The sequence below is a fragment of the Molossus molossus genome, unplaced genomic scaffold, assembly GCF_014108415.1.
Source record: "Molossus molossus isolate mMolMol1 unplaced genomic scaffold, mMolMol1.p scaffold_m16_p_19, whole genome shotgun sequence".
NCBI lineage: Eukaryota > Metazoa > Chordata > Mammalia > Chiroptera > Molossidae > Molossus > Molossus molossus.
In genome coordinates, this window is record NW_023425354.1 from 37,788,782 (window position 1) to 37,814,985 (window position 26,204).

Below are 26,204 nucleotides of genomic sequence, written 5' to 3' on the forward strand. Positions count from 1 at the left end.
AAGCGGTTACAGGACCAGGAGAAAGGCCCACCACACAGCCGTGGGCCGCCAGAAGGCACTTCCCAGAGGCATTGAAGCTGGAGTTCATTTGAGAAAACAAGGGGCCTGATAACTGTTTGCTGGATGATTAAATGCTGCTGACTCAAGACTCGGTATTTTGATAACAACTTTTTGGTGTCCTGTGGAATCCTAGCCATGAGTGTGGTGAGGGTGGCAGTGTGTTTGCCCGAGCGTAGATCGCCTCTTTCCCTTCTGCCTTCCACCTGTGCAGGAACAGGTTGGTAAGAGGGCATCCTCGCCATCCATTTCTCATCCTGCTTTTACTCTGGACCAGATTCAAAGATAGCGTCCCCTGATTTTTGCCAGTCTGGGACTAAGGCATGTCTTTATGGAGTTTTTAAATAAAGAAAATTTAGGGGGTAGTCCCCAAAATGGGGCAAAACAATGGAACTGACTTCAGTGTGAGGACTGAGCATCTAATGAACACAGACCACCTGGTACATCGCTTGGGGCAATTAACTGCCCTTGAGAACTTGGGTGCAGCTGTGCTGGGCTGGTCTGACCTGCAGTGACAGGCTGAGACACCTCACTGGTAGAAACCGAGGCAGAACGGGGGTGAGGGGCAAGGCCCCAAGATGCCTGCCACCTTTAGGGGCTTGCCTTGGGGGGGGGCTACGTCTTAGAAAAAGGGGAACGCTGTGATGCTACCACTTGGTTGTAGGTTAAATTTTTACTATTCCAGCATCCCCCACCTTCCCCAAACCCCCATGGGAATTAACGTTTCTGGCCAGGTAGCTCAAAATTCCCAGACTAGCCTGAAGGTGTCCCAGAAGGCAAAACATGGGCACTGGGACCCCATAAAAGGGAAACTATATGCTCAGCGTCCTCAAGGAGCTGATTGTCTAGCAAGGAAAGGTCATTACTCTAAGGCATCCCTACTGTTGACTAGGATGCTGTAGGCCACAGGGAAAGACAGCTTTTTTTGTGGTGTTTGGGATTCTCTCTACTCCAGGTCTTCACGCCTGGGCACCCAGGGAAACCACCCGAGTTTTAATCTCTCCCCTAGGACCACAGCCCTGGAGTTTGCCTTTGCCTCTGAGGTGTGGGAGGGGCCCAAAGAGTACTGGCCATCTCTCTAGGCGAGGTACCCCGCTTTCTCAGCCTCCCCACTTGCGTCTTACCCGCATGTGTCTGTCTCATGGTCTTTTCAGCCCTTTGTTTAATGCCAGGGACTGTCACTCTCCTAAGGGTCAGCTCTGTCCTGCCCACAAGGTCTAGGCTAGGTGTTTCTCCACCTGGAAGTAGCCCACAGCACGCGCTACACAAGAGGGAGCTCAAGCAGCTGCTGCCTGGAAAGCAGGTCCCGTTTGCACTGCAGTGTCAGGGGAGATTCTGTAGGGGGAGCTGAGGAGTTGGAGAGAATCGTGGGGCCCTAACACATGCCCTCTGACTGGTCAAGCTCAAGGTGCCCTGGCTTTGCTGACTGCTCATTTTGCCGACAGGACGACAATGCAGTTTATCCCAGAGAACAGTCACCCCTCGGTTTGGCAGGCCCTAAAAAGCATTTGATGGGGTTCAGGACACAAAATCCCCAAATATGGAACTTTGGCAGATTGAATATTTAAGTGGGAGTCTGAGACAGTGGATGAGGCAGGAAGGTCCCCCTGACCTTTGCCCTGAAACAGGACACAGACCCTCTGTGAACGGGCCCCCCCTATTCCGAGAAGAAAGGGGCATCCAGTCTCCAAAGTCTACACCTGGTCACACCGGGACCTGCCGGTTCTCTAGGCCAGGCTCTTCACTAACCCGGCGGAGATCCTCAGCGTCAGCTGTTCCTTCAGGGCTTCACTTCCTTCCAAAGGCCCCCGTGTCACGTGCACGTGCACTGACAGCTTTGTACGCTCCTCTCCCGTCATCTGTCCTTGTCAGTTTACTTTTCACACCCAGCCAGGAACCCTGAGAGGCCGGAGGAAAGTTTTTCTTCCCCCACATAGTTCACCGAAATCACTTATTTTTACCCTTGGTTGAGAGATTCTGGAAACAGGGGCCCACAGCAGGGGGTGGGAGAACCCAGGACATCCTCAGAGGAACGGAACTGGCCTGTTTCAATAGACTGGGGGGGGGGGGGGGGCTGAGAAGGCAGAGCTGGTGCGTGTGAAGAAACTGAACAACTCCCCACATCTTACAGCAGATTGAATTTACATTTTACTTAAAAAAGGGGGGGGAGTACATACACAGGGAGGAGAACGGGCGGGCACAGCAGTGATCTGTTAGGCGTCCGCTCTTCCCCGGGCCGGTCTGTCGCTGCAGCACTCTGCCCAGTGCTGACAAGGGCGCAGGCGAGGGGCCGCCCGCGCGGTCGACGGGAGGGAGGGGAGTTATCATATACAACGTCAGTTTACAATACACAGCATTTTCTTTAAATGATGGAACGCAGTCGCAGGAAAAAGTTAACAATACTAACACGAGAATAATCAAATTTTTGTTTGTTATCCATGTACAGCAACTAACTGCTTTACAAAAAAGCAAAATAATACAATATATCATCACATGTATTTACAGTGTAGTAAATATACTTTTCTGTCAAATTTTACACAAACTATTTACAGGTGAATATACTGCATTAAAAAAAATTGTGTGGCTGACACTAAGTGAAATTTGTATAAGTCCATTGCATAACATTGACTAAGACATGCCTCATTACGCCAGGGGGTGGGGTGGGGTGAGGATGTAAAAACAAAGCCAAGAAACAAAAACCCCAACAAAACTGAAAAACCCCAAACCCAGTAAACAGGGAGGACTGCCGGCTTCCGTTCTGTCTCCCCCAGAACACCCGCTGCGGGGGGTGCAGGCTGCCCGGCACTGCGTGTCCTGCCACCCGGCTCAGGCCCTGCACAGGGCACCCAGAAGCGAACAGGTGCCGGAGGACGCGCCCGCCACGCTTCCCGAAACTAGTGAACCCATCCCGCGCTGGCCGACAAGGGCACACCGGGCTGGGCGGCGGGAAAACAGGTACAGTATGCACAACAAATCCATGACGAGTTCATGTTTTCCTCTTTAGATAGTTGGGAAACATCCACAAACCCAACCCACGACCTGCAGTGTTCTTTAGAGAACCCGCCTCAGACTTTGCAAAATGGGCCACTTGCTCTGAACTTCAGAAAATCGCATTTCGGCCCTGGCCTGTTTGGCTCAGCGGTTAGAGCGTCGGCCTGCGGTCCCGAGAGAGCCGGGTTCGGTTCCCGCTAAGGGCATGTACCTCGGTTGCAGTTTGTCCCCGGCCCTGGTCGGTCGTGTGGGTGGCAGCCACTCGATGTGTCCCTTTCACATCGATGTTTCTCTCTCCTCTCTCTCTGTTCCTCTCCCTCCCTCCCACTCTACCTGAACAAAAAAATGGAAAAATGTCCTCGGGTGAGGATTAAAAAAGAAAAAAAAAGAAAATCGCATTTCGTCTCTCAGGGGAGCATATGGGGGAGAGAGTCATGTCATGTTCATTTTAGTTATTTGGAAAGCTAGACTTTACTCAGAGTTGGAATTTCTTTAAACAAACATTTTAAACCTTGGTAAGTTTTCTAATTCTCAGGATGTACTTGGTCAAAAGTATTTTTGCAGTTCAAAGAAGGCTCACTTTTGATTTGTGCAACGCTGATCATTTCATGAGGTACTTCAAATGAATTCATTCCATTCACTACACTAGAGGGAAATGAATAAATTTAAGAAATATCATACCTTGGAAAACTTGTTTATGGGAAGATAAATATTTTTAACAGTAAACTTTTGGAAGTTTATCTGTTTTGAGGGAGGAGCAAAATAGCATAACAGTACCCGTTGTCATGTGCACCGAACCAGCCAACAGGAGAAAAAGGAAACCCCAACATGAAAGGCTCGCGTTCTCGTTGCTCCTGGGCCCAGAGGCGTGTACCCGTCCCAGCAGCACTGGGTTGTGCAGGAGCCAAGAGCTGAACGGCAGCCTGGCAGCCTGGGCCCTGGGTGCTGCGGCTTACTTCTAAACTCAGTTCTAGTCTCAGCTTCTTTATCGTCTTAGTTGCTCTGTTATTATAAACGTTCTATTCTAATGCAGCCTCTACAATAGTTAAAAACAAAAGTTTAGTTAATTGCACCTGTCTTCAATATTTTCCAATAATGCTATGTCAAAAATACCTATTAATACTAAGGGTTTTTTTTTTCCTTTTATTTTGGCAAATGGTTCTTACTTTTCCCAGGACTGTAAACAAATTAAAAAGATTAAATTCTTGTTAATTCTGAATATCAAAAGCAATTTTATTTACATTAACATATTACATTGTTACTGAGTGGATAAATGTGAAATGTGTTATATTATTAAAATCAGAACACTTACATGTACCATTATTAATTGATTTAGCTGTGGAATTTAATTCACTGAAATCTACTTATGAAACAGCACTACAGGGAACTCCCCCTCCCTAGGTTTCTCTTCCCCTCCCAAAGCCATTACATCTTAACATATAAAGGGAACCTGGGACTGGAGGGGGGCAGTGTAATATCTTTTTGTAATAAATATGGTTTAGTCCTAAATGGAACATCTAGATATGATATGCTCACTGAAGTAAACTGTTCTGCACACAGCAGGTGCCCAGGGACACTGGGTCTGCATTACTCTGGAAACCACGCCATTGTCATCCACCCCATTCAGTACAGCAGCACCCCCTGAAGGTCTCCTATGGTCATACTAACGCAGGATGACTGTTCTTTTCACAGTGATTAAATGATGCAATTCCGTTCTATATAACCCAAACGTTTTGCTGAAGAGATTCCTGATTCTTTTGGAGGGACGGGAGAAGAATACAAGATATTTAAACTATGTTTTATCAAAGACATTTTTGTTACTATACACCATACTCCCTCTTTCTGGGAAAATTATTAAACAAAGTAAAGCAATAGCTACTCACGTACCATTCCATTTTGCTATGGAGCTAATGCAAACATCTACAAAAGTTACCTTCTAGGAATAATTGTAACACTTTGTTCACTGATTATCCTGCTCGGAATTACTTAGGAAAGAGGAGGAGGAGGGGAAAAATGTATAATGACTATACTTAGTATAGTTTTGGCTTACAAAAACAAAAAACAACAACTTTCAGCATGTTTCAAGATGAAAAGATAATCAGCTGGGGAAAAAAGAAACGTTGGGATGACTGTTTGGATAAGGCCTCAGAACCCATCTCCTTAATTTGGTAATGTTAAGATATATGTGGTTACACTTCTTTTTCTGCAATTATTGCTAATACTCAAGTGTTAGTATTTCTTAAGAACCCACTACAAAATAGTAAATCCCCACCCCCAAGTACCTTGCCTCCAGCTTTATGGTATGAAGTCACTGAGGCCTGACCTTTGTGGTTCCTTCAGTTTTGTAGGGTAAAAAAAAAAGTCCACAGCTAAAAGTCGGATTAAATATACTGGGGCTATATTATTATTTCTCCCATAAACTTCTACCTTGGAAAGTGTGTACAGAAGACTGACACCTGACCTGGCATGAGGAGGGGACGGAGAAGGCAGGGCTCTGTGCAAATGGTTTCCCAGCTGGCCAGTGGCAGCAGGACTCAGGAATCCATCTCACAACTGGATGTTCTCAGCTCAAGTGTCCTGACCTCCCACTTTGTTTGAAGTTGTTCTGAACACTTGCTTAAACCAGACACACCGAAAGCAGGAGAAAAGAACATGAAAGAAAAAGCAGCATTAAATTTGGGCAATGCTTCCAAGAGTTGATCATCTGGCAACAGGGCAGCGGACGGGCTCTATCAACAGGAAGTGCAGCTGTGCAGCTGCACAGCGCGGTGGTGGGGCCGCCAGTGAAGAGCCTGTGCGTTAAGTCTGTTTGAAAAAGGAAACAAAGAAAGCTTCACACGATCTTCTTAATGCTATTACGTTTGAAACTGCCAGCGCTTCTTTGCTTCTGCACCTGGCTTGCGGATCCGTGGCGAGTTCGTCCACTGTTACAGTGCCCGGTGGTTGGGGAGAGTTCAACGTTCTCCTTGTCCAGTCCTGGGGAGAAACAGAGCAGCCGGTTAGGCCCCCTCTGGTGTTAGCCTCCAGGATGGAATCTCCTAGCTGGTATACAAGCTACAACCTGGAGAACTGTTTTGTATATTTCATTTTAATAGTCAACTGCTAGAATGTTTACGAAGACCCTGTCACACAGAAAATCTTACATTCTGGTAAGAAATTTCTGCTATCACAGCAGAAAAACAGCATAAGGAAAAACAACAACAGTAGCCCACGAGAAGTTGCTGGAGGCAAGCAGGCTTGAGCGGAGCAAAGGCTAGCAGGGGAGACGAGAATCCTTCCTCCCAATCACACCAGATGCTTTCAGCAGAGGTCAGCGTCTAGCCACACACCCTCACTGCTGTTTACACACACAATATGCACACTATACTGAAACTTGTCATTTCAAAGAAAAGCAGAATTTTGTGTGTTTTTTTTAATGGTAGTGCCTGTCCCAAAGGAACTCAAATATTTACTGAGAAAATGACATATCACAAAGGTCACATTGCAGAATCCTTGCTTTGACCTTCTCTTTTCAACGATGGCATGTCACCTCATGTTTTGCTTCTTAAACAGGTGCCATTCACTTTTCTCATGGAGGAGATTAAACCTCCAAAACTGGGCCCTACAATGAATTTTACAAATAATCTAAGTAGTGACTTCATAACAGTGACCAGAGCAAAAACAATATATTGTCTACCCCTCAGATTAGCAAACATTACAAATGAGGAAACAGAATAGTGGTTTCCCTGAGAAAGTGGTGACTGAGAGGGCATGAGGGTTCTTGGGGTGCTGGTAATGTTCTGTTTCTTTATATGGATGCTGGGGTTCTAAGTGTGCTGTTCACTTCTTAAAGGTTCTTTAGGTTGTAAACTTATGATCTGCATACTTTTCTGTCTGTTACACTTCAATAAAATTTACCAAAATAATTAGACCTATTATACCCACCTTTAGCATAACTACTGGTAGGAAAGCAAGCAGCCAGAGAGCATGTTAGCAATTTGTATCAAAATGTAAAGTACTTCCCTGGCCGATTTGGCTCAGCGGTTAGAGCGTCGGCCTGCGGTCCAGAGAGACCCGGGTTCTCCCGCTAGGGGCACGTATTTTGGTTGCAGTTTGTCCCCGGCCCTGGTTGGGTCGAGTGGGTGGCAGCCACTCGATGTGTCCCTTTCATGTCGATGTTTCTCTCTTTCCCTCCCACTCTATCTGAACAAAAAAAAAAGAAAGAAAAAGAAAAAATGTCCTCGGGTGAGGATAAGAAAAAAAGTAAAGTACTGCCCTGGCCAGGTCTCAGTTGGTTAGAGCATAGTCCCGATACGCCAAGGTGTGGGTTTGATCCCCGGTCAGGGAATATACAAGAATCAACCAATGAGAGCATGGAGATGTGGATCAACTTGATGTTTCTCTTTTGCTCTCCCCCTTCCTCTCTCTTTCTAAAGTCAATTAAAAAAAAAAAAAAAAAAAGATTGCTTAAAAAAAAAGTAAAGTACTGATTGACATTTACTGATACACAGAGATGACCATAAAATTTGGGGGTAGGGCTAAAAAGGACTGGGAAAACACTTGCCAAAATATGTTATCTCTGGATGGTGTTGTTTCAGGTAATTTTCACTTTATTCTTATTTGCACCATTTGCATTTTAAAATAAAAATTAAATCTGAGAACAGATAATTTTTCATTTTGTACAAAAATAACATTTCAAGTCTAAAACTTTATATTCTAGAAAACATGCAGAGACCCACCCATCTATCTGTTGACTCATGAACAGGAAACAGGTTTGCAATGACCACCGTCCAGGAGCCACACAACCTGCATCTGAACTCAGCCTTGGTTCAGTTTAGGCTGTCTGGCATCTCTAGGCATGTGGCCGGGTTTTCAGAGGCTCTGTACAGGATGGCTGTCTTGAACTTATCAAAGGAACTTGGGCATTTGTCAGTGTTTGTTTATGAGTTACAGATGTCAGCAACACTGCTCTGGGAGCCAAGCAGAGTGAACCAGCACCTTCAATTCTGTTCTACTCGAATCATATGTGCAGAAAGATGAATGGAAGGAAATACACCGCAACGTTCACAGAACTTTTCTCTGGGTAACAGAATTCTGGATGATTTTTATTCTCTTCTGATTATGTCCTTACATTTTCTCCAGAGCTTTGTAGAAAGAGAAACAACAAAATTGAAAGAAGGATGCTCATGACCTTTTGAATGTGTCCTGGACTTGTTTGTTCAGGCTCTTTTAATTGCCTTGCCTATCTCTACAAGATAAAAGTCAACCCATATTTTTTCTCACGTTTCCTTCCTGATGCAATCTCCTGTCTCCTGCCAGAACTGCTTTCTCGCTCAGTTTTTCCTTCCTGGTTTTATATGGCATTTATATTAATTATATTCTGCCCATACGATCACAACTTGTGTATGTCTTATTTCCTCTACTAGCACAAAAGCACCCATAAGAGGGTAAAATAAAGATTCATTTTTATTTTGCTAGAAGACCTAGTTGATGTCCTTTTCAATAATATTGGTTGAACTGAATGCTTCATTTTAAATGTGATGGCTGTAATTCTGAGCCAAAAAGCATGTAACCCCCGATCTCCAGGGGGTAGTGCATATTTTAGTGAAAAAGACAAATTTTTTAAGCTTCCTCCATCACAAACTTATCAGTGTATTTGATTTTCCATTTTCCCTAAATTTGCATGTGGCATACACGTTCAAGTTCAATAGTTACATTTCTGGAGTCATTTCTTTAATAGGAAATGAGATTCTGGTAAAAGTGGGACTTTTAAAACATAAGAGTTTGAAACAATTAGGAGATGACCATCAGGAGGGCACAGTGCAGACAGCCACTAGGAGGGCCCTTGGCTCAGACGGCAACCTGCTGCCTGGGGCTCTGCGTGGCCGCCACTGGTGCAGCCACTGCCCGGCTGTGGCTCCCTCTGGGGGGACAGCAGTCATCACACTGCACGGGGGCAATGCTTCTGTCTGAGAACAAGGGCCTGCGTAGTGATATTAAGAATTAAAATTATATAAATTATAGTTATATTGATTAAGTCACTAGGGTGAAGGTGACTTCAAAGAAATACTAAGAGTATTCCCATATTTTTTGTTTTGTTAAGCAAATAACCTGCATACCTCTAAATAAAACATTTAAAAGCCTTATTTATCTCCTGTTACATGTTAAAGGTGAAAAGCCATAAAAGTTTACACATACTATGACCTCAACTATATAAAGAAAAGAAACTGGAAAGAGATGCACCAAAGTGTTAATAGTGATTATCTTAGAGTGGTGGAATTATGGGTGACTTTTTCTTCTATTTTTCTATTTTTTTTCTCCTAATGAGCATGTGTTTCTTTTAATGAAAATGTTACAGTATTGAGTGGGGAGGAGGCGGTCAATGGGGAAAAAATGAGGACATGTGATACACTTTCAACAATAAAGATACATTTAAAAATAAAAATAACAATGTTATAGTACCACTCACTGACTTAGCCCTGTCACTCCTGACCCAAAGCTTCAATGCTGTATGAGAGTTTGAGCTCCTAATTCTACTTTCAAATTCGATTTTCATCTCAATTCAATTCTTGTTTTTGTATGTGTTTTCTTCCTACTTAGTGTTCCAACTCTACAGGTCACACACAGGTAAATGTGCCATGACTATGACTTCTAATTCAACTGCACAGCAAAAATGTTTTATGTGAAGGGTCCAAGGAGAAGCTGACATAAAAATGTTGGAGGGCCCTGGCCGTGTGGCTCAGTAGGGTGGGCACTGTTCTGTGCACCAGGAGCTGCTGGTTGGATTCCCAGTCAGTGCACATGCCCTGGCTTGATCCCCAGTGTGGGGTGTGCAGGAGGCAGCAGACTGATGTTCTGCTTTCACATTGATGTTTTCGCTTTCTCTCTAAAAATCAATAAAAATATTTTTAAAAAATTGGAGGGTCATTTTCAAGAAAACAATAAAATTAAAAATGCATTATACTTATACCAAAATATAGCATCTTGAAAAAGCCAAGTTATATGAAAAGAATGGTCACAGTCCAGCCAGTGTGGCTTATGGATTGAGCATCATCCCATGGACTGAGAGGTGCTGGTTTGATTCCCAGTCAGGGCACATGCCCAGGTTGTGGGCTCGATACTCGGTTGGGGTCATGCAGGAGGCAGCCACTTGGTGTTTCTCTTTAACATCAATGTTTTTTTTATCTCTTTTCCCCTTCCTCTCTCTAAAAAATCAATTGCCCTGGCCAGTTTGGCTCAGTGGTTAGAGCGTTGGCCTGCAGACCAATGAGTTGCGGGTTTGATTCCAGTCAAGGGCACGTTCTTTGGTTGTGGTTTGTTCCCAGCCTCGTCCGGTCATGTGGGAGGCAACCAGTCGATGTGTCCCTCTCACGTCAATGTTTCTCTCTCTCCCTGCCTCTCACTTTATCTGAAGATAAATGGAAAAAAAAGTGTCCTTGGGTAAGAATCGAAAAAATTAAAAATAAAAAAATCAATAAAAAACATATTAAAAGAAAGAAAGAAAAAAAGACTGGTCATAGTATCTGGTTATGGCAGTTCCATTTCTAAGCATTACCCTCACTTTGGAGAATTTTGGTGGCATTGTTTCTTTTTAACCTCTAAAATTAAATTTAGAAACCTCTCTAGAGGTTGGCAAAGGAGTTGGTCTCAACAATCCAGGAGAAACGCCGACGGCAGCCAGGTGCTCCAGTGGAGACAGGCCCCGCCCAGCACGCACCTGCAGCGCTGACACCAGAGCGCAGACCTGGAGCCGCTCTGCTTCTCATCAGGGCCCCTGGGCTTCGCCTCTGTCTCTCTCACGCTCCCACGCACTGCCTCTCCCTTCTGACCCTCAGTGGGCACAAAGGCAAAAATCCATCAGGTGACAGAAACCCAGGGGTCACCACCCAAGTGAAATAAAGGTAAGCACTTCTGCGGTCCTGATTTGTAGTCTGAATTCCCCACGGAGGTGCTGTGGTCAGGCATGCAGCCAGTTCCAGACACACAGGGCAGAAGGAGCTGGGATTCTCGACAGCAGTGTAACAAGCACTATGCTTCAAGGAATTGTGGTGATTACAGATAAAGATAAAAGCCTAAATAAAAGGCGTTTTTGGCCAAAATTTAGTGAATCAAATAAACGGAAAAATTATTAAATTACATTATAGTTGTTTAAGTTACATGTCTATTTCCTCTGCTCTCGCATGAGTTCCTTGAAGGCAGGTATCAGGGTTTATTTTGACAACTATGGATATAGATCCAGCCTGACGATTAAAACACTTAATTTTCAAAAAAATCTCTTGTTTTTTAAAACAACAAAACAGTTTCCCAAACTAGAACCTAATATTTTCATGACATAATAAAAAGGGCTGGATCCCTTACAGTTCTTGAGAAGCCGAGGGAAAATGTGTTAGGTGATATGTGAGAAGTTATACACAAAAATGAAAGCCTAATAATAGCCCCAATCTCCCACCACCTGCACAGCAACACCAGTAGTTATGACTCCGTGCTGCTTAGTGTGTTACATATTTAATGAGGCAAACCTGTATTACATACATGAGAAGGCAGATGTGTCAGAAGGTTCACTGGTTACATCTATAACGAGGCAAACATGTCAGAAGACCCAGGTTTGAGTCTTGGTTGGATCAGAACTCTTACTGGTTCTAGTTTTTAATCTGGCCATGAAGGGCACAGCAGGTATGTCTATTTCAAAGGATCATTAGAAGAATCAAACAAAACAATCTATGTGAAGACTTTCTACACGTAAATAAAATAATTACTATACAATTAAGATTCTCCTAATACCTGAAGTAACACAGACTAAGTGATGTACTAAAAGGAGTTTTGAAACAAATGCATAGAATTTGAAAAATTACTGAAGCAAACGTAAATAAGCACAATAAATCTTCTTAGAAGAAAAGACAACTATAGCTTCTTATGCTATAGTAAATACATTCATGAACACATGTTATATATTTAGAAATATTTGTATTTTTAGTTAGATATACAAAATAGTAACTATAATACTTTTAAAAAAAACTTAATGGACTTTCATCAATTGCAAACACTTCTTTTTCTATTAGGTCTAGTCTTTCTACATAATAACTATAGAAAAGAAAGAAAAGGCATTTTTTATAAATTAGGCGTTTAAGTGTATCACATTTTTCCATTCTTAGTACTTAGAGCTAACCAAGGGCCATATTCCTTTTTTTAAAATCCTCACCCAAGGATATTTTTCTATTTATCTTCAGATAGAGTAGAGGGGAGAGAGAGAGAGAGACATTGACATAAGAGAGGCACATCGACTGGTCGCCTCCCACACGACTCCGACCAGGACCGGGGACTGAACTGCAACTGAGGTACGTGCCCTTGACCGGAATTGAAACTGTGACGCATTGGTGTACGGACCGATGCTCTAACCATTGGGAAAACCGGCCAGGGCTCTTTTGGTTCCCCACCATATTCCTTTTTTAAAAGCATAGGTGGTAGAGTAGACGGCCAGCTGTAATTTATAAGGAAACAATTGGGCTGTCTTATATTTGGGGAACACAAATACGTCCTAAGCTAAAACCTCTTTCCTAAACCGCGTGGCCTGCTTTCTCCATGAACTCTCCCGAGTCTTGCTAACCTGCCTGTGTGAGTCCAGGGCTGGGCCTGCACCTTCAAGGCTCAGGGGAGTATGAGCAGCCCCTGTCCTCCGTCTCCTTGACCAGACAGGACAGAGTCCTGCAGTGCCAGGAAGCACCAGACCTTAAGGTGTTGGGTTTACGAGTTCCCCAGGCACCAAGCCCGACTGTGCTCACAGGGCCTGAAGGAGGTCTCATGCCGTGTGCCCAGGACGAGTGCAGGGAAAGCCGTGTTTCGTGCAAAGATAATGAAGGGAAAGAGTACCTTGACGAGGAAACGGTTGCATGAAAACTGCTGATTTAGAGCAAGGCAGGGAAGCTTCACAGACACAGAATGAAGAAGAAACAAAAGTGAGTGATGGCCACAAAACTTTTAAAAAAGGTGAAATGTGATTAGATACTGGACAATTATGTTCCCTGGTTTTTGAAGAAATCTGGTTTTAATTATTGAACTCTGAACCTTAGTTTCTTAAATATTATACTCTGCAAATAAATGATAGAACTTATAATTTTACAGAGAGATGTTTTGTTTGTTTTTTTTACCACCTTTATTGCAACTAAGCATTTTAGTTTAAATCAAGAATTAAACATAAAAGTCAGATTTAAAAATTAGCAGAAATGACACCAACCAATTGCTCAGTTTAAACTTAGTTTCCTCCCTTGAGCACAGGGCAATCACAAATAAAAGGAAAGTAACAAATCAGGAAAATACCAGATAAAGGTCTGGGGATACCATAAGCAGTTCCCTAAAACATTAAACTCATTTCAGAGATTTTTAAGTAGTCTCAAAATAGGTTTCTTCTAAGAGCGAGACATTGTAAGCCCGGTAAACATGTTGGGAGTGTTACTGATTCAGAGCCAAGTCTACGGGTGTATCTCGGGGAGATACTTCAGGTTTGGTTCCAGACCACCACAATAAAGCAAGTTGTAATCTTTCTGCTGGTGGAATAGCTTCCATTTGTAAACAATCCAACACCCGTGAAGCACAGTGACGGAGTCGCGTCACCGAGGTGTGCCCGCACACGTGGGGAATGCCCTGGTGAGCTGTCACGGCACACCGCTGCCAGCATGCTGGGCCAGTGCTCAGTTCCTAGCTGAGCCCCTCAGCTTCCCAGGAGGGAGGTCTGCGTTACAGAAGCAAAGTGAGTGGATGACTGACAGGCCTGCACATAGCCCCAAAATACAGAGAAGTGAATGAAAATGAATGTTCATTGACTAACAGTAAAGTAAGCTGATCAGAGAAAAAAGATTTTTTCCCCTAATAAAAAACATTTAAAATAGACCACAGGCTTCTTTTTTTTCTTTAATTATAATACATGCCTCACATTTTTTTTTGAGGTAAAAAATATAAAACTTTTGCCATAATTATTACCTGATTTTTCTAAACAAATACCCCTATGAACTATCAGAATACTTTATTGTCTGGCTGGTGTGGCTCAGTGGTGGAATGTCGACCCATGCACTAAGAGCTCGCCGGTTTGATTCCTGCTTGGGGCACATGCCCAGATTGTGGGCCCAATCCTCAGTGAGGGGCATGCAGGAGGCAGCCAATTGATGCTCTCTCTCATCGATGTTTCTATCTCTCTCCCTCTCCCTTCTTCTCTAAAATAAATAAAGGAAAAAAAAATTATATATATAAAAAGAATACAGTACAAGGTACAACATGACAAGTTACTATAAAACAAATCAAAATAGTTACTTGTGTACACTTTACCGCTATTACTGCTCTAAAGTCTCCTTGAGGACAGGTCCATGTCCTACTAGCCCCCCCCCCCCCCGCCCTGGGTCTAACAGAGTCCCTTGTATGCAGTAAACAGTGAATCCCTGCAAGGTAAACATCTGGAATTTTGGTTATCTTCTACAGAGTACTGTAGTATTACTCTTGTATTTAAAATCAAAGAACTTGTGTACACGTAGAATTTGTGGTGAGAAGGAAGTTACTTCAGTCCCAAACCCAATACTGAGATCCATGGGAAAATGTTAAGTCCTTGGTGACTAGGGTCCCCTTCGTCTTTAAATGTCCCAGGGTGCCTAGTACACACCTATAAAACAGGTGTTCAAATGTTTACTGAATTAAATTACAGTGTGAAAAATATTAGGAGGCCTTTGTAGGAGAATATAAATTTGATTTCACATTGGAAATGGATCTATTTAATTTCTTTTTAATGAGTACTAAGTTCATATAATTCCACCTCGATTTTTATTTCTAGTAGACTTGTTTAATATCTAAGGAGGATGTGGGGAGATGGCACTTAAAATGGGTATAAAGTATTCAAACTATGGCTTCAAAAAAGGCTTCATTGCTCATTATCTAATGATGGCCTTAAGCAAAAGAAAGTGCCATATGTAGCACTTTTAGGTAAAAAGAGTTTATTTTCTAGTTTTAATCCTGGTTCGTCAATTCATGTCCAGCTCAGCTACAGTGGACCTGATAACAGACCAGTGTCCAATCTAAAGTATTCTTATATATCAAAGAGTAAACATTATGGGTTCTCTTCAGGATTCTTTTAGCAGCATTTGGGGAAATCTGAAGAGGCAGTTGTGTCCATGTGGCTAAAGGAGCACAGCTGACACAAATCTACGTGCACTGGACTGTGAGCAGTCCACTGGCTCCACTGATGCCAAGTTCATTTCTACTGGGGAGGGAGTTGGAAGATCGTTATTATGCACCCCCCCCATTTTCATTAATTTATTTTTGTTACAGATCTTTCTTCTATTAGTATGTATTTTTAAATATGGATTTTTAAAAAGTCTTCCTTGTGCTTAGTGGAGAGACAAGTGGGCGATGATCATGTGTCAAGAAGAATGCATTTTCAGAGATGATTGTTGTAAGTGACCACCAGTTTCTCAAAAGCTGGGGACTGATGCATTATCACCCACATTTTTATTTAAGTAAGTTTTAATGCTTGGGGAGAGGAAGTTCATGAATTTCCTACCTAGCTGATTTGACAGCAGAGAATGTAGGAACCACAAGAAGATACAGCTCAGTGGCTGGTCCTGCTATGCACCACAGATCTAGAAAGCAGAATTTTGCACTGACGTGGAAAGTTTGCAGCAAAAGGCTGGGCCGTGTGCAGATTAGCAACTTTTGCTTTTTCACACAGGGCAACAGAGCATTCACCTGCTTAAAGCTCAGCAGACTGGGCACAGGTTGATGTTGGGAAATTTGATAACAAACCACACCAAGCTTCTGTAAATCTTTCTGCTGGGACTTGGCTGATGGGAGTGGAGATAGGGAAATATTTTGCTTTCTGTATCACTAAATAGCAAAGTTGAAATGCTGGACTGAGTAAGAAACCTGGCTAAGATTCATCACTTCTTTTAGCCCATCGACACCAGCAAACTCAGCTCCGTAAGTTGATGAGATAAGGATATAAGATTACATGGAGCTAAAGATATAAAGCAGTGTTACCTAATTATGAATGCAGTATTAACTCTTGTTTTTTGTTTAATCCTCACTCGAGAATATTTTTTCATTGATTTTTTTTTATTTTTAGATAGAGTGGAAGGGAGAGAGAAATATCAATGTGAGAGAGACACATTGATTGGTTGCCTTCCACAAGACCCTGACTGGGGCCAGAGATCGAACCTGCAATTCAGGTACGTGCCTCTGCCTGGGAATCGAACCTGAGATCCTTCAGTCCTCAGGCTGACGCTCTAGCCACTGAGCCAAAGTGACCAGGGCCAAAGTATTAACTCTTATAAGAGGTAGTCCATGAGCGCAAATAACAAAAACACAGTAATTAGGTATACAGATTAATCAGGATCCTGATTATGAGGATCCTCTACTGATGAGCCCATAATTTAAAGTGGGTTTTGCGGGTAAGTAAAGTCACGATTGAAAAGATAACCCTTTGCCCTGGCCGGTTTGGCTCAGCAGTTAGAGCGTCGGCCTGCGGTCCGGAGAGACCCGGGTTCGGTTCCCGCTAAGGGCACGTACCTCGGTTGCAGTTTGTCCCCGGCCCTGGTTGGTCGTGTGGGTGGCAGCCACTCGATGTGTCCCTTTCACATCGATGTTTCCCTCTCTCTCTCTTCCTCTCTCTCCCTCCCACTCTATCTGTACAAAAAATGGAAAAATGTCCTCGGGTGAGGATAAAAAAAGAAAAAAAAAAAGAAAAGATAAACCTTTTCTCCAAAAACATGTAGTAAAATAATCTGGCAAACCAAAGGACACACAAGTTACAATTTAGAGACAGGAAATGCTGATGAGTACAGTGATTCTACTTAATTCTATTACTTTTAAAGCTTCAGTTTCTTTTGAGAACAGTCAGAGGTTTCTAGGGTCCAGCAACCATCTCTGGAGAACTGCTGGAGTGACACCATTGGTCTAAAACTGTAACCAAAACCATAAATGCTATTCTCTGATTTTTCCCTCCCTCCGTCCCTCCCTCCCTTCTTTTCTTCTCCTCCTCCTCCTCCTCTTCCTTCCCTTCCCTTCCCTTCCCCTTCCCCTTCCCCTTCCCCTTCCCCTTCCTTTCTCTTTTGTACGTGCCCCTAGCAGGAACCGAACCCAGGACTCTTTGGTCCGCAGGCCGACGCTCCAACTGCTGAGCCAAACCAGCCAGGGCCTATTCTCTGACTTTTATAAACAATTCTAAATAAGAGGTTGCAGAGCAGGACTTTTTTTTTTTTTCTTTTAAGCAAATGATATGGCTAATGTCCAACCAATACAGAACATAAGCAATTAATCAACTAACAGGGAAACCTGTACTGGTGCCTTTATTCTCAGCCTGATTACTGTCTCCATTAGTGGGCAAAGGTGGGCAGAAATCTCCATAGCAACTAATTTGGGTACAAAAAAAACGTTAAATAAAAATTCAACTAATCATTTTGACAGGTATAACAGCACTTTAGTAGCCAAAGAGGCAAACGTTTGCTCAAAATGAACCAAACTTTAGAAACAAAAGAGCCAATATGGGCAGAGTCTATAAGCAACAAATAACCCAGGAAATAGCTCTACAGAAGAAAAGGATGGTGGACCTGAGGTGAGGCTGCTAGAAGTAATGAGGCAGCAGTAAACAAACGAATGAAAGAAAAAGGGAAAGGAAGGGCAGGACGAAGATGACAGACACATCACAGCTACATAAAGCAATGGATGCGGCAGAAAGAACGCTGCTCTGGTTCTATGTAAGAACTGTATGATAAAACAATTAGCTTCGCTCTTCCAAACCTCAAGCCTCCCCACTGCACACAGCATTGTGAGCCTAGAACTACATAATCCTGCAGATCCTCAGCTACAAAATGCTAAGACTTTAAAGGGTAGGGGAAGTGGTGAGGGAAATAATTTAGAGACTACAATATCCAGAAGAAAGTAACTGTTAGGTTTTGGCCCCCCCTTTAACAGCTGATTATGAGGCAAGACCATTGGCATATCCAGGGTGGTGCTGCTCAAACTCCACGTGCAGAATCACCTGGTGTGTATTAAACAGATTGCGGGCTGGGCCCCACCCTGAAGTGTCTGGTGCACTTACATTTCTAACAAACTCCCATTAAATAATGCTGCTGCTTCGGGTCTAGGACCACACTTGGAAAAACACTGTCCTAGGGCAAATGAACCCTGTAAGAGAGGAAAAAGTTGGCCAGGTTTCTTTTATTTCTTGCCCGGGGCAGAGCGTTGGAGTAAAACCTGGTAAGGCACAGTAAGGTGACTGATACATAAATGCTAGATCAAATAATGTTTCTTTTGCTGACCAAAGTTTAATAGATATAATTATTTAATATACTGGTTTATAATATGAATTGGATATTTGCCAAGGTCTTCAGAGCTCTGTATGTTTAAATGTTCATGCAAAACTAGGATTATAACCCAGGGATTCTATTTATGGATCCTGAACATCACAAAATAATTATAATACATCATCTGGCTTTTGTTGTTGTTGTTATTGAACCCTCACCTGAGGATATTTTTCCATTGACTTTTTAGATAGAATAGAAGGAAGGGACGGAGAGGGGAGAGAGAGACACACACACATTGATGTGAGAGAGACACATTGTTTGGTTGCCTCCCCAACAACCCCGACCAGGGATGGGGATCCAAACCAGCAACCCAGGTACATGCCCTTGACCGAGAATCAAACGCAGGCCCTTCAGTCTGCAGGCCGACGCTCTAACCGCTGAGCTAAACCAGCCAGGGCCACCATTTGGCTTTTAAAAAGAAAATCCATGCTAACACTTAAAAAACTATGTATAGTAATTTTCCCAATAATGAAACTTTAAACACAAAACCTTTTAAAAACACTATTTTAGAAAGGCATCTGAGTAGAAACATGGCCATAACGGAAGCTTTTCTTCGTTAACCCCGTCATCATAACACACAGCATCAGTTCTACAATCAGTAACACCTCCAGGGTGACCAGATTGTGTGAGACCACTCACGCTGGCGCTGAAAGAGCCTGGAAGTCGGTGGGCGTGCCATTTCTGCCATCTCATTTCCCTCTGTCCCACCGAGCCCTACGCTATTATTTCTCAGTGCACCCGCCTCTTAGGGACGAAGACTTAGTCGCATGTTGATTTGGCTTTTTCCACTTGGACCTAAGAGTGATTCCACCATAAGGAATCTGCTATGGGCTTTAAGATGTTATTTCCCTGAGATGGCCTTTTTGTCTGGTGGTTTATTTACTCCTACAGTTTCAGCTGGTCTCTAGGTGGTTGAGTTGTTGCTGGCAGCAGGGAAGTGGGTACTATAATATGTTGTGTATTTTTGGATACAGTGTGCTGTATCAGACACATAAATCCTTAGGGCAAGTTAGTTTTCTAGTAAGGGAATTACAATTCTGTTCACTTACAGGGTAATGTGCCTAGGTTGCTCTTCCTGCCCAAACTCTCTTCGACCTTGGAACACTGTGTGAACACTAAACATTTCATTATCTTATGGATAACTGTTTCAAAGTAGAAAGCTTTATAGAATAACAAAATTCCAGTCACACAAGGTAAAGAAGAACTGTAAAAAGAACCTCATGATAAAAAGGAACAAAACCTGCTTACACTGGTAACAAGAGTTCCTAGTGCTGGTATATTAATATTACTGTTCAGGTTTATATAAAGATGACATTACTGACCTGGGGAGTGCTGGGAAGTTGCAAGTGAGGTCATGGAATTAGAAAGGTTAAGGTTAGCAGTGATACTAAGCTGGCTCTGCACTGCAGGAGGATAAGGAGATGTGGGTGTCAGGAGGGACTCCTCACTGGTTTCTTCATCAATTCCAGGCAAATATGTGTCAATCAAGGCATCAAGAAACTTAACAATAAGCTCAGCATAGTCTGGGATTTGTGTTTGCTGTAATGGAAAATAGGAAATTATTTTAGCTCCATTCTTCTTCTTTTTTTTTTTTTTAAAAAATTTCCCTTTGAAGCCAAAAAATGATTAATTCAATTTTTATTTTGGACTTAGTTTACTATTTTTTCCTTTTCTGTACTACAGATCACTTAAAAAAAAGGGGGTGGAGTAATATTTATAGACTACCATGGGACTCACAAACTGGGAATTTTATTTGGCTTACACTTTCAGATTCCAGATGAACCTGCAATTACTGAAAGTCATGTACAGACAAAGACCGAATTAATTCTGAGACAATACAATTATCAGGAACAATGTCTAGTCAATTTTCCAAAACAGAGAAAATAGGCAGAGCATCATCACTCTGGCTACCATGAAGACATTCACTGTACGGGGCTCAGAGGGTTACTTGCAATCAAACTACACAAATTCCTGCATGACTTCAGGCCAATTTTTTAAAATGACAGCCTTTACACAGCATGATACATTCAGTGATAACTAAGCAACATAAATTAAATTTCCAATTCTTAAATTTAGAACAAGGTTAGGTAATTCACACTGATTCAGCACCCCTGTGTCTACAACACTGCACTAGGTACTGTGGTGGGGGGAAGAAATAGACATCCTGCCTTCAAGGAACTTCAATCAATTTGGAGAAACCATGTATAGAGAAAATATTAAATACATATTAATCTAGCACTATATCAACTAATGCCGCTCAAAGAACAAACTGAATAGGAGCAAATGAAGATATATTCAGGGAAGAATAAATCTAATCCAACAGGTATGGAGGAAAAATGTTTACATGAGGTAGATTTTTTTTCATTATGTAATTTTTAAAAACTGAGATTTAATTGATACATAACATTACTCTCAGGTTATAAGGTAGATTTTAACCATAGGTAACACTCCTTCCTAATTACAAGCATGTGCATGAGATCAGCAAATATATGAGGGGCTGAAGACAGAAATGTTTACAGAGGTTTGTCATACCCTTCTGAAAAGTCAAGCATAAACTGAACTGAGTTGTTTTCTATAAAAACTAATATATAAACATATTAAAGATGCAGCCTCTGAGAAAGAATCTTGTGGTAGAACCTTCTATAAAACAACATGTGTTTATTGTGAATCATTAATCTGGTTTCAGCATATGTGTTTTCTTAAAGCAGGCACACTAATATGAATAAAAACTTTCATTTTTCCAATAGAATAAAGTATTTTTCTTACCTTTGAAAAGGGTCCTGCAAACCGCCACAAGCCATTAAAACCAAAACCTGCAACAAATCAAATGTTACTCTTACAACAAGCACAACTCTTTTAATCTTAACAGAAATTAAGTAAGTTACATAGTTGATGATAGAGAAAACAGATACCCCACATTGAAAAACAGTTTTAGAATGTGTCAAAGTAGGTCAACACTCACTTCAACTCAGTATAAAACCATATTCTAATTTTAAAAAGTTGTCAACCAGTTATTTATTGAACATAAAATTAAAAGAGTAAGAAAACGGCATGTGGGGAGAGAAGCAGAAACAGGACTACCCCCTATAAAGAATTCTTTAGTCCGTGCGCTCTATAACAGCGCACGTGTTAGCAAGGGCACCAACCATCCTCCTCCCGATACATTTATTTACTTTGTAGGTAAGAAGTTTGGTATTGAGGTGGGGACTCTTCATGGTACACCACGCTCTGCACAATTCCATGAATTGGATTTAGTAAATTTGGATCTTGGCACAATGACAACAGCGTGTTGATCTTAGAGTCCAACAAATTATGCCTAAAAAAACAAAAGTCAACAGAAAAACATTAAAAAAAAACTTAAATGAAAATATACACTGAAAAACATATTATATATTACCCAGAATCATGTGATAAAAATGATGGGAGAGGAGTGCTTTTCCAAATTTTCTACAATGAATTTGTGTGTTTGCTTTGTTGCTATTGTTTTTAGTCAGCAGGGAACATATGGTACAACCAACCAACTAGTACTATCATATAACTATGCTTAACTGTCTGCTTATCGTGACTGTTTGCCCAAGACAAGGCTGGCTTCTGTCTGCCACTGAGCATGTGTTAGGATCATTTCTTCCTGCCGACTATTGATATGTACCCAGAAAGTTAAACTAAATTTCATACTAATTATTGTTTAATAAATGTTGAATCAAATCAAATAGGGCAAGCAAAATTAGTTTGGAGGGGGTGGAATATATGATCCAGTTCAAACTTAAGAGAAAATTAACTATTTCTAATCATGCTATTGTCCATTAAAAATAACCAAAAGCCAACCATTTAAAATTTTTAAATGAGGTCTAACAAAAATAAGAAAATAATGATACTACACAGAAGGCCTAAAATGTCCCCAGTTTCTTAGGGAACACTTTGAGACTAATATGATTTTTACCCTTAGGAGAGAATAAAATTCATCTCCCAAAGAGGAGATCAATTTTCTTTTCATTTAGCTGTGGATAAATACAAAAGTTCTACTGAAAAAGAAACCAAAACAGGTGTGCTGATTTAAATACATGAACAAGGCTCATCATGATGAACCACTAAGAAAGCCTATGAGATTAAAAATGCTTCTCCTAATGTCTGTTATAACCAAACTAGTCTTAGCCTCCATTAAGCCACCACCAGGGCTGAAATCACTGTCACACGGCTGTACATTACCCTCCACAACCAGGAAATCTTACTGGGTGGAACTTGTCCTAAGGTTCTACACAACACTGCACTTCAAGACAGACACAAAAACTAAACACAAAAGGAATACTTACACAACAGGAAAAACTTTGGGGAAAACAACACTGGCTTCTGCTAAGTATTCATAAAGAATTCGTTGATCAAACTCGTCTGTAGTGTATTTTACTAGTGTAGCCTGCCAAGATGAGACAAGTAAACAGAAAACATTATATTTTGTGGCTGACTTATCTGTCTTGAAAATTCCTTTCATGTTTCAGTATTTAAGGACTTCCTAACAGGAGACTGGAACAAAAACTTGAGAGAGGACATAAAACTCTCAAAAAGCAAAGAACCTTACCAGAACAGTAAGAAGAAGTGCTTGGATCTTTGGATCAGTAAGTACTTCTTCATCCAACAGAACATTCGATTCTGACACCGAAACTTTACGTAAATGTGGGTGCTGTTGTGAAGAGGAAATCCTTTGAGTTTCTGCAGTAAGATATGGAGTAACATGATCAGCTGTATTAATCGAATATACACACTAGATACTACTTCACCTAATATATTTAACTGTTACTTCTAAAATTCAATAGCTTTTTAGTAGACACTTAAAATATCAACATAAACATCATGCAGAATTACTATTCATCTATACAAAAGTGTTGACTATCTGTAGATTATATATATGATTACTTTTTACACAGGTTTCAGGATAACTGTAATTTTAAGAACTATATGGTTTATTTTTTGAAAAAAGAAAATGTTTCAATATTTCATCCTAAAGATTGTAAGAAATGGCTGGAAAGCCAACGGCTTTAATGTACTCTCCCACCTGATTTTCAATATCTAGATCAATTATTAACTTTGTTTCTCACCCATTTCATAATCAGTTTCTGCTACTCTCCTCATTTTGGGGGGTGTTGTGATCCCTGATTCCATTTCTTGCCTTTTAGGAGCCTTTGTGTCTGATATCAAGTGATCAAAACTTTTCCTTGTTCCTATAAACAAAAATTACAGAATATGGAAGTTCATTAACCCAGTGTCTGTGATTAAAATAACAGGAATATACTAAGAAGAAAATGTTTGGACACAAAGTGTTTTTCACTTAAGGACCCAAAGAAAGCTCAAACATATCCCTAGGGCAGGGTTCTCTTTTTTCTTCTGCATCTTCTCCAGAAATGTTGGCCCCATAGCTTTCTGTTTCAGGGAAGGATGGACCTTATTGGACCAAGTTAAACTGGAATTACATTCACTTCACTGGAGGTAAACCGAACGTTGCCAACGTATACAATATTTGATAATAAATAAACACAGGGTATGCACTGTTCAGTACCAAAGAGATGTTTGAACAGCCATTTTCAATTTAAGAAATTCTGCTGGTGCCACGAATTAGCTGGTAACATACAAAGAACTTCCAAAGTAGGCAAGTTTAAAGTCTGATTTTAATTCTTTAAGCTCTGAAAAAAAGATCTGCATGTCTGAAAGTAATAAGTAATAAATATATGGTGAGATCCTTCAAAAATAGCAAATAGTAGCATCTCCCACTTGCCTCTGAGTTTCTCTAAGCATGCACTGCACTAGAGTTAAGTAGCGTTCTCTTAAAGTAAAAGTATTACAATGGGATTATTTGGAACTTGCATTAGGTTTTGTCCGTTCTACTTGAGAAATCTGTCCCAAACCTGATTCTTCTTCTCCATTCTCCCACTGCTTCTGTCTCAGCAGGGCCTACACCAATTTTCGTTTGGATTGATGTATCAATCTTATAAATGGCCTCCTTGCCAAAAGTCTTTTCCTATTTCTTCACATTTTAGCCAAAAAAACTACCATTAAGAAAATTTTTTTTGGTGATGTCCCTTCCCCTACTTAAAGCTCCCTGCTGGAGACATGATAAGGCTAAAGCTCTTAACATAGCCTACGGTCTCCCACAATTGAGTTCCAATCCTTTTCTAGCCTCGTTTGCTACCCAACTGCTTTTCCTGATGTTTCTTTATTCAGGTCATCCCCTTCTCTTGAATGCATCCCTTCCTTGTCTTATGTCTATCTGGCAAGAGTGTATTAAATCATTAAGACCCAGTTCAAACATTACCTCCTTTCTGCAGTTGTTCTAATCTCCTCAGATCCTCAGGTTCCCCTCATCAAGACATATTACTTTCATGGTACCTGGGATGTTATCATCGGCTGATTATAAGTCTCAGCCACCAAACAATGAGCTCTCCAGAGCAGAGACCATAATTTTTTTTATCCAGCACATGAGTTGAATGAAATCAATACTGCATTTTCTCTGAAATCAGTTTTTCATTTACAATTTCCTCAGCATGAAAATCCAGAATTACAAAACACAAAGTAACCAGGAAGCTCCTAAAAGATTATTTATTGAAAGCATAAACTGAAAGGAACTCCAATGAAAGGTAACAGCCCTTTTATGGTTTACTGGCAGGTTATTTGTTTCGCACTTCATTGTTTGTTCACTGATTTCCTTATGAACACATTTCCCAATACCTAAAGATAGTTAAAAATATACTTGCATGGATAACTGAAACCCACTCAGCTTTCCTCAATGTTGGTGACTGAAATATGGATCCCAAAGTATTTCAATGACAATGAAAACTTTAGCCAAAGTTGTGTAAAAGCCCCATTTGCATTTCCTCTGTGGTGAGATGGATTCAGTGAGCTCTCTCATTATTTACTTACAGCTGTTGAAAAGGGAAAGGGTCTCATAGCACGTTAGGTATACTTTTCACTGACAAATGTTGATGGACTGAGCAATCTTAACTGTCAAGATCATGATCTTACAGTAATCGAAAAACACAGTATTAAAAAATCTTACCTTTCTGTCTTTTTAAAGAAAAGATGGCAAACAGTACTATTACAGCTTCATACCACATTGATGTACTCTGCTCTCAGACGATAATTTTAGAAACTATGTTGTTAAAGGCCCTGTATCTGAGTGCAGCCAGACTCTTCCTTTCTTGTGAACAGCTAATGTCTCTCCTACTGCCATTTCCCTGCTGCTGCCTGGTCAAGGCAGAACAAAACAAGGATGGCCACAGTATTTAGTCTAAGAATCAGAAAAATACTGTTTTAAGAGCTCATTCTTATTCCTCCTCTTAAATGATATGGTTTAACTGATCTATCAAACACTCTTATAACTGGCATCAAAAACTCTGCTACATCAAAATAGGAAAATTGATCATCTTGAACAGCTTTAAATAATTCTCCAAGAGTGAAAGTATCTGAGCATTTAAAAAAAATAATTCTAAAAGGTTCTATGTAATTTAGAGACACTAACCAAGCAACTTCTTCGTGTTGGCCTGAGAAGGCTGCCCCATGTCCAAGCTCATGGATTTCCTGGCTCGGGGACTGGTCTGGCCCACAGTCGGATACGTGGCTGCAAGGTACCCTTCAGAACCTTTGGGAGAGGACCATGGTTGATTCTCCTTCAGTGTCCTGAGAGATTTAAACGATTGAGAAGATTTAATCAACATGGTGAGGAATACAACCATTGGTTGCCCCTCCCAATTGGCTATCCTAGGAGAGCAATCAATTAATTTTAAAATTGTGAATTAAAGGGCTTAAGGGTACAAATTCTTAATGCATCTCCAGAAAGAATACAGTTTCTTGCCA

At 41.2% G+C, this 26,204-nt stretch overlaps 1 protein-coding gene across 5 annotated transcripts in view; it reads right to left on the reverse strand.

The window, feature by feature from the left end:
* Positions 1 to 3,386: 3,386 nt before the first annotated feature.
* The window catches only part of NF1 (neurofibromin 1), a 268,601-nt gene continuing 245,783 nt past the window's right edge, over positions 3,387 to 26,204 (reverse strand). For 3 of the 5 annotated variants that reach the window (XM_036268574.1, XM_036268576.1, XM_036268577.1), the window contains exons 51-58: positions 25,870 to 26,027; positions 23,456 to 23,578; positions 22,939 to 23,069; positions 22,676 to 22,776; positions 21,539 to 21,681; positions 21,132 to 21,178; positions 19,688 to 19,904; positions 4,312 to 6,024 (exon numbers count right to left, since the gene is read on the reverse strand). In XM_036268574.1, coding sequence (XP_036124467.1) covers positions 5,882 to 6,024; positions 19,688 to 19,904; positions 21,132 to 21,178; positions 21,539 to 21,681; positions 22,676 to 22,776; positions 22,939 to 23,069; positions 23,456 to 23,578; positions 25,870 to 26,027 — 1,063 coding nt within the window. In that variant the 3' untranslated portion in view covers positions 4,312 to 5,881. Of the gene's footprint in view, positions 6,025 to 19,687; positions 19,905 to 21,131; positions 21,179 to 21,538; positions 21,682 to 22,675; positions 22,777 to 22,938; positions 23,070 to 23,455; positions 23,579 to 25,869; positions 26,028 to 26,204 lie in introns of all 5 variants that reach the window. The other 2 variants (XM_036268575.1, XM_036268573.1) reach the window with 1 other exon arrangement.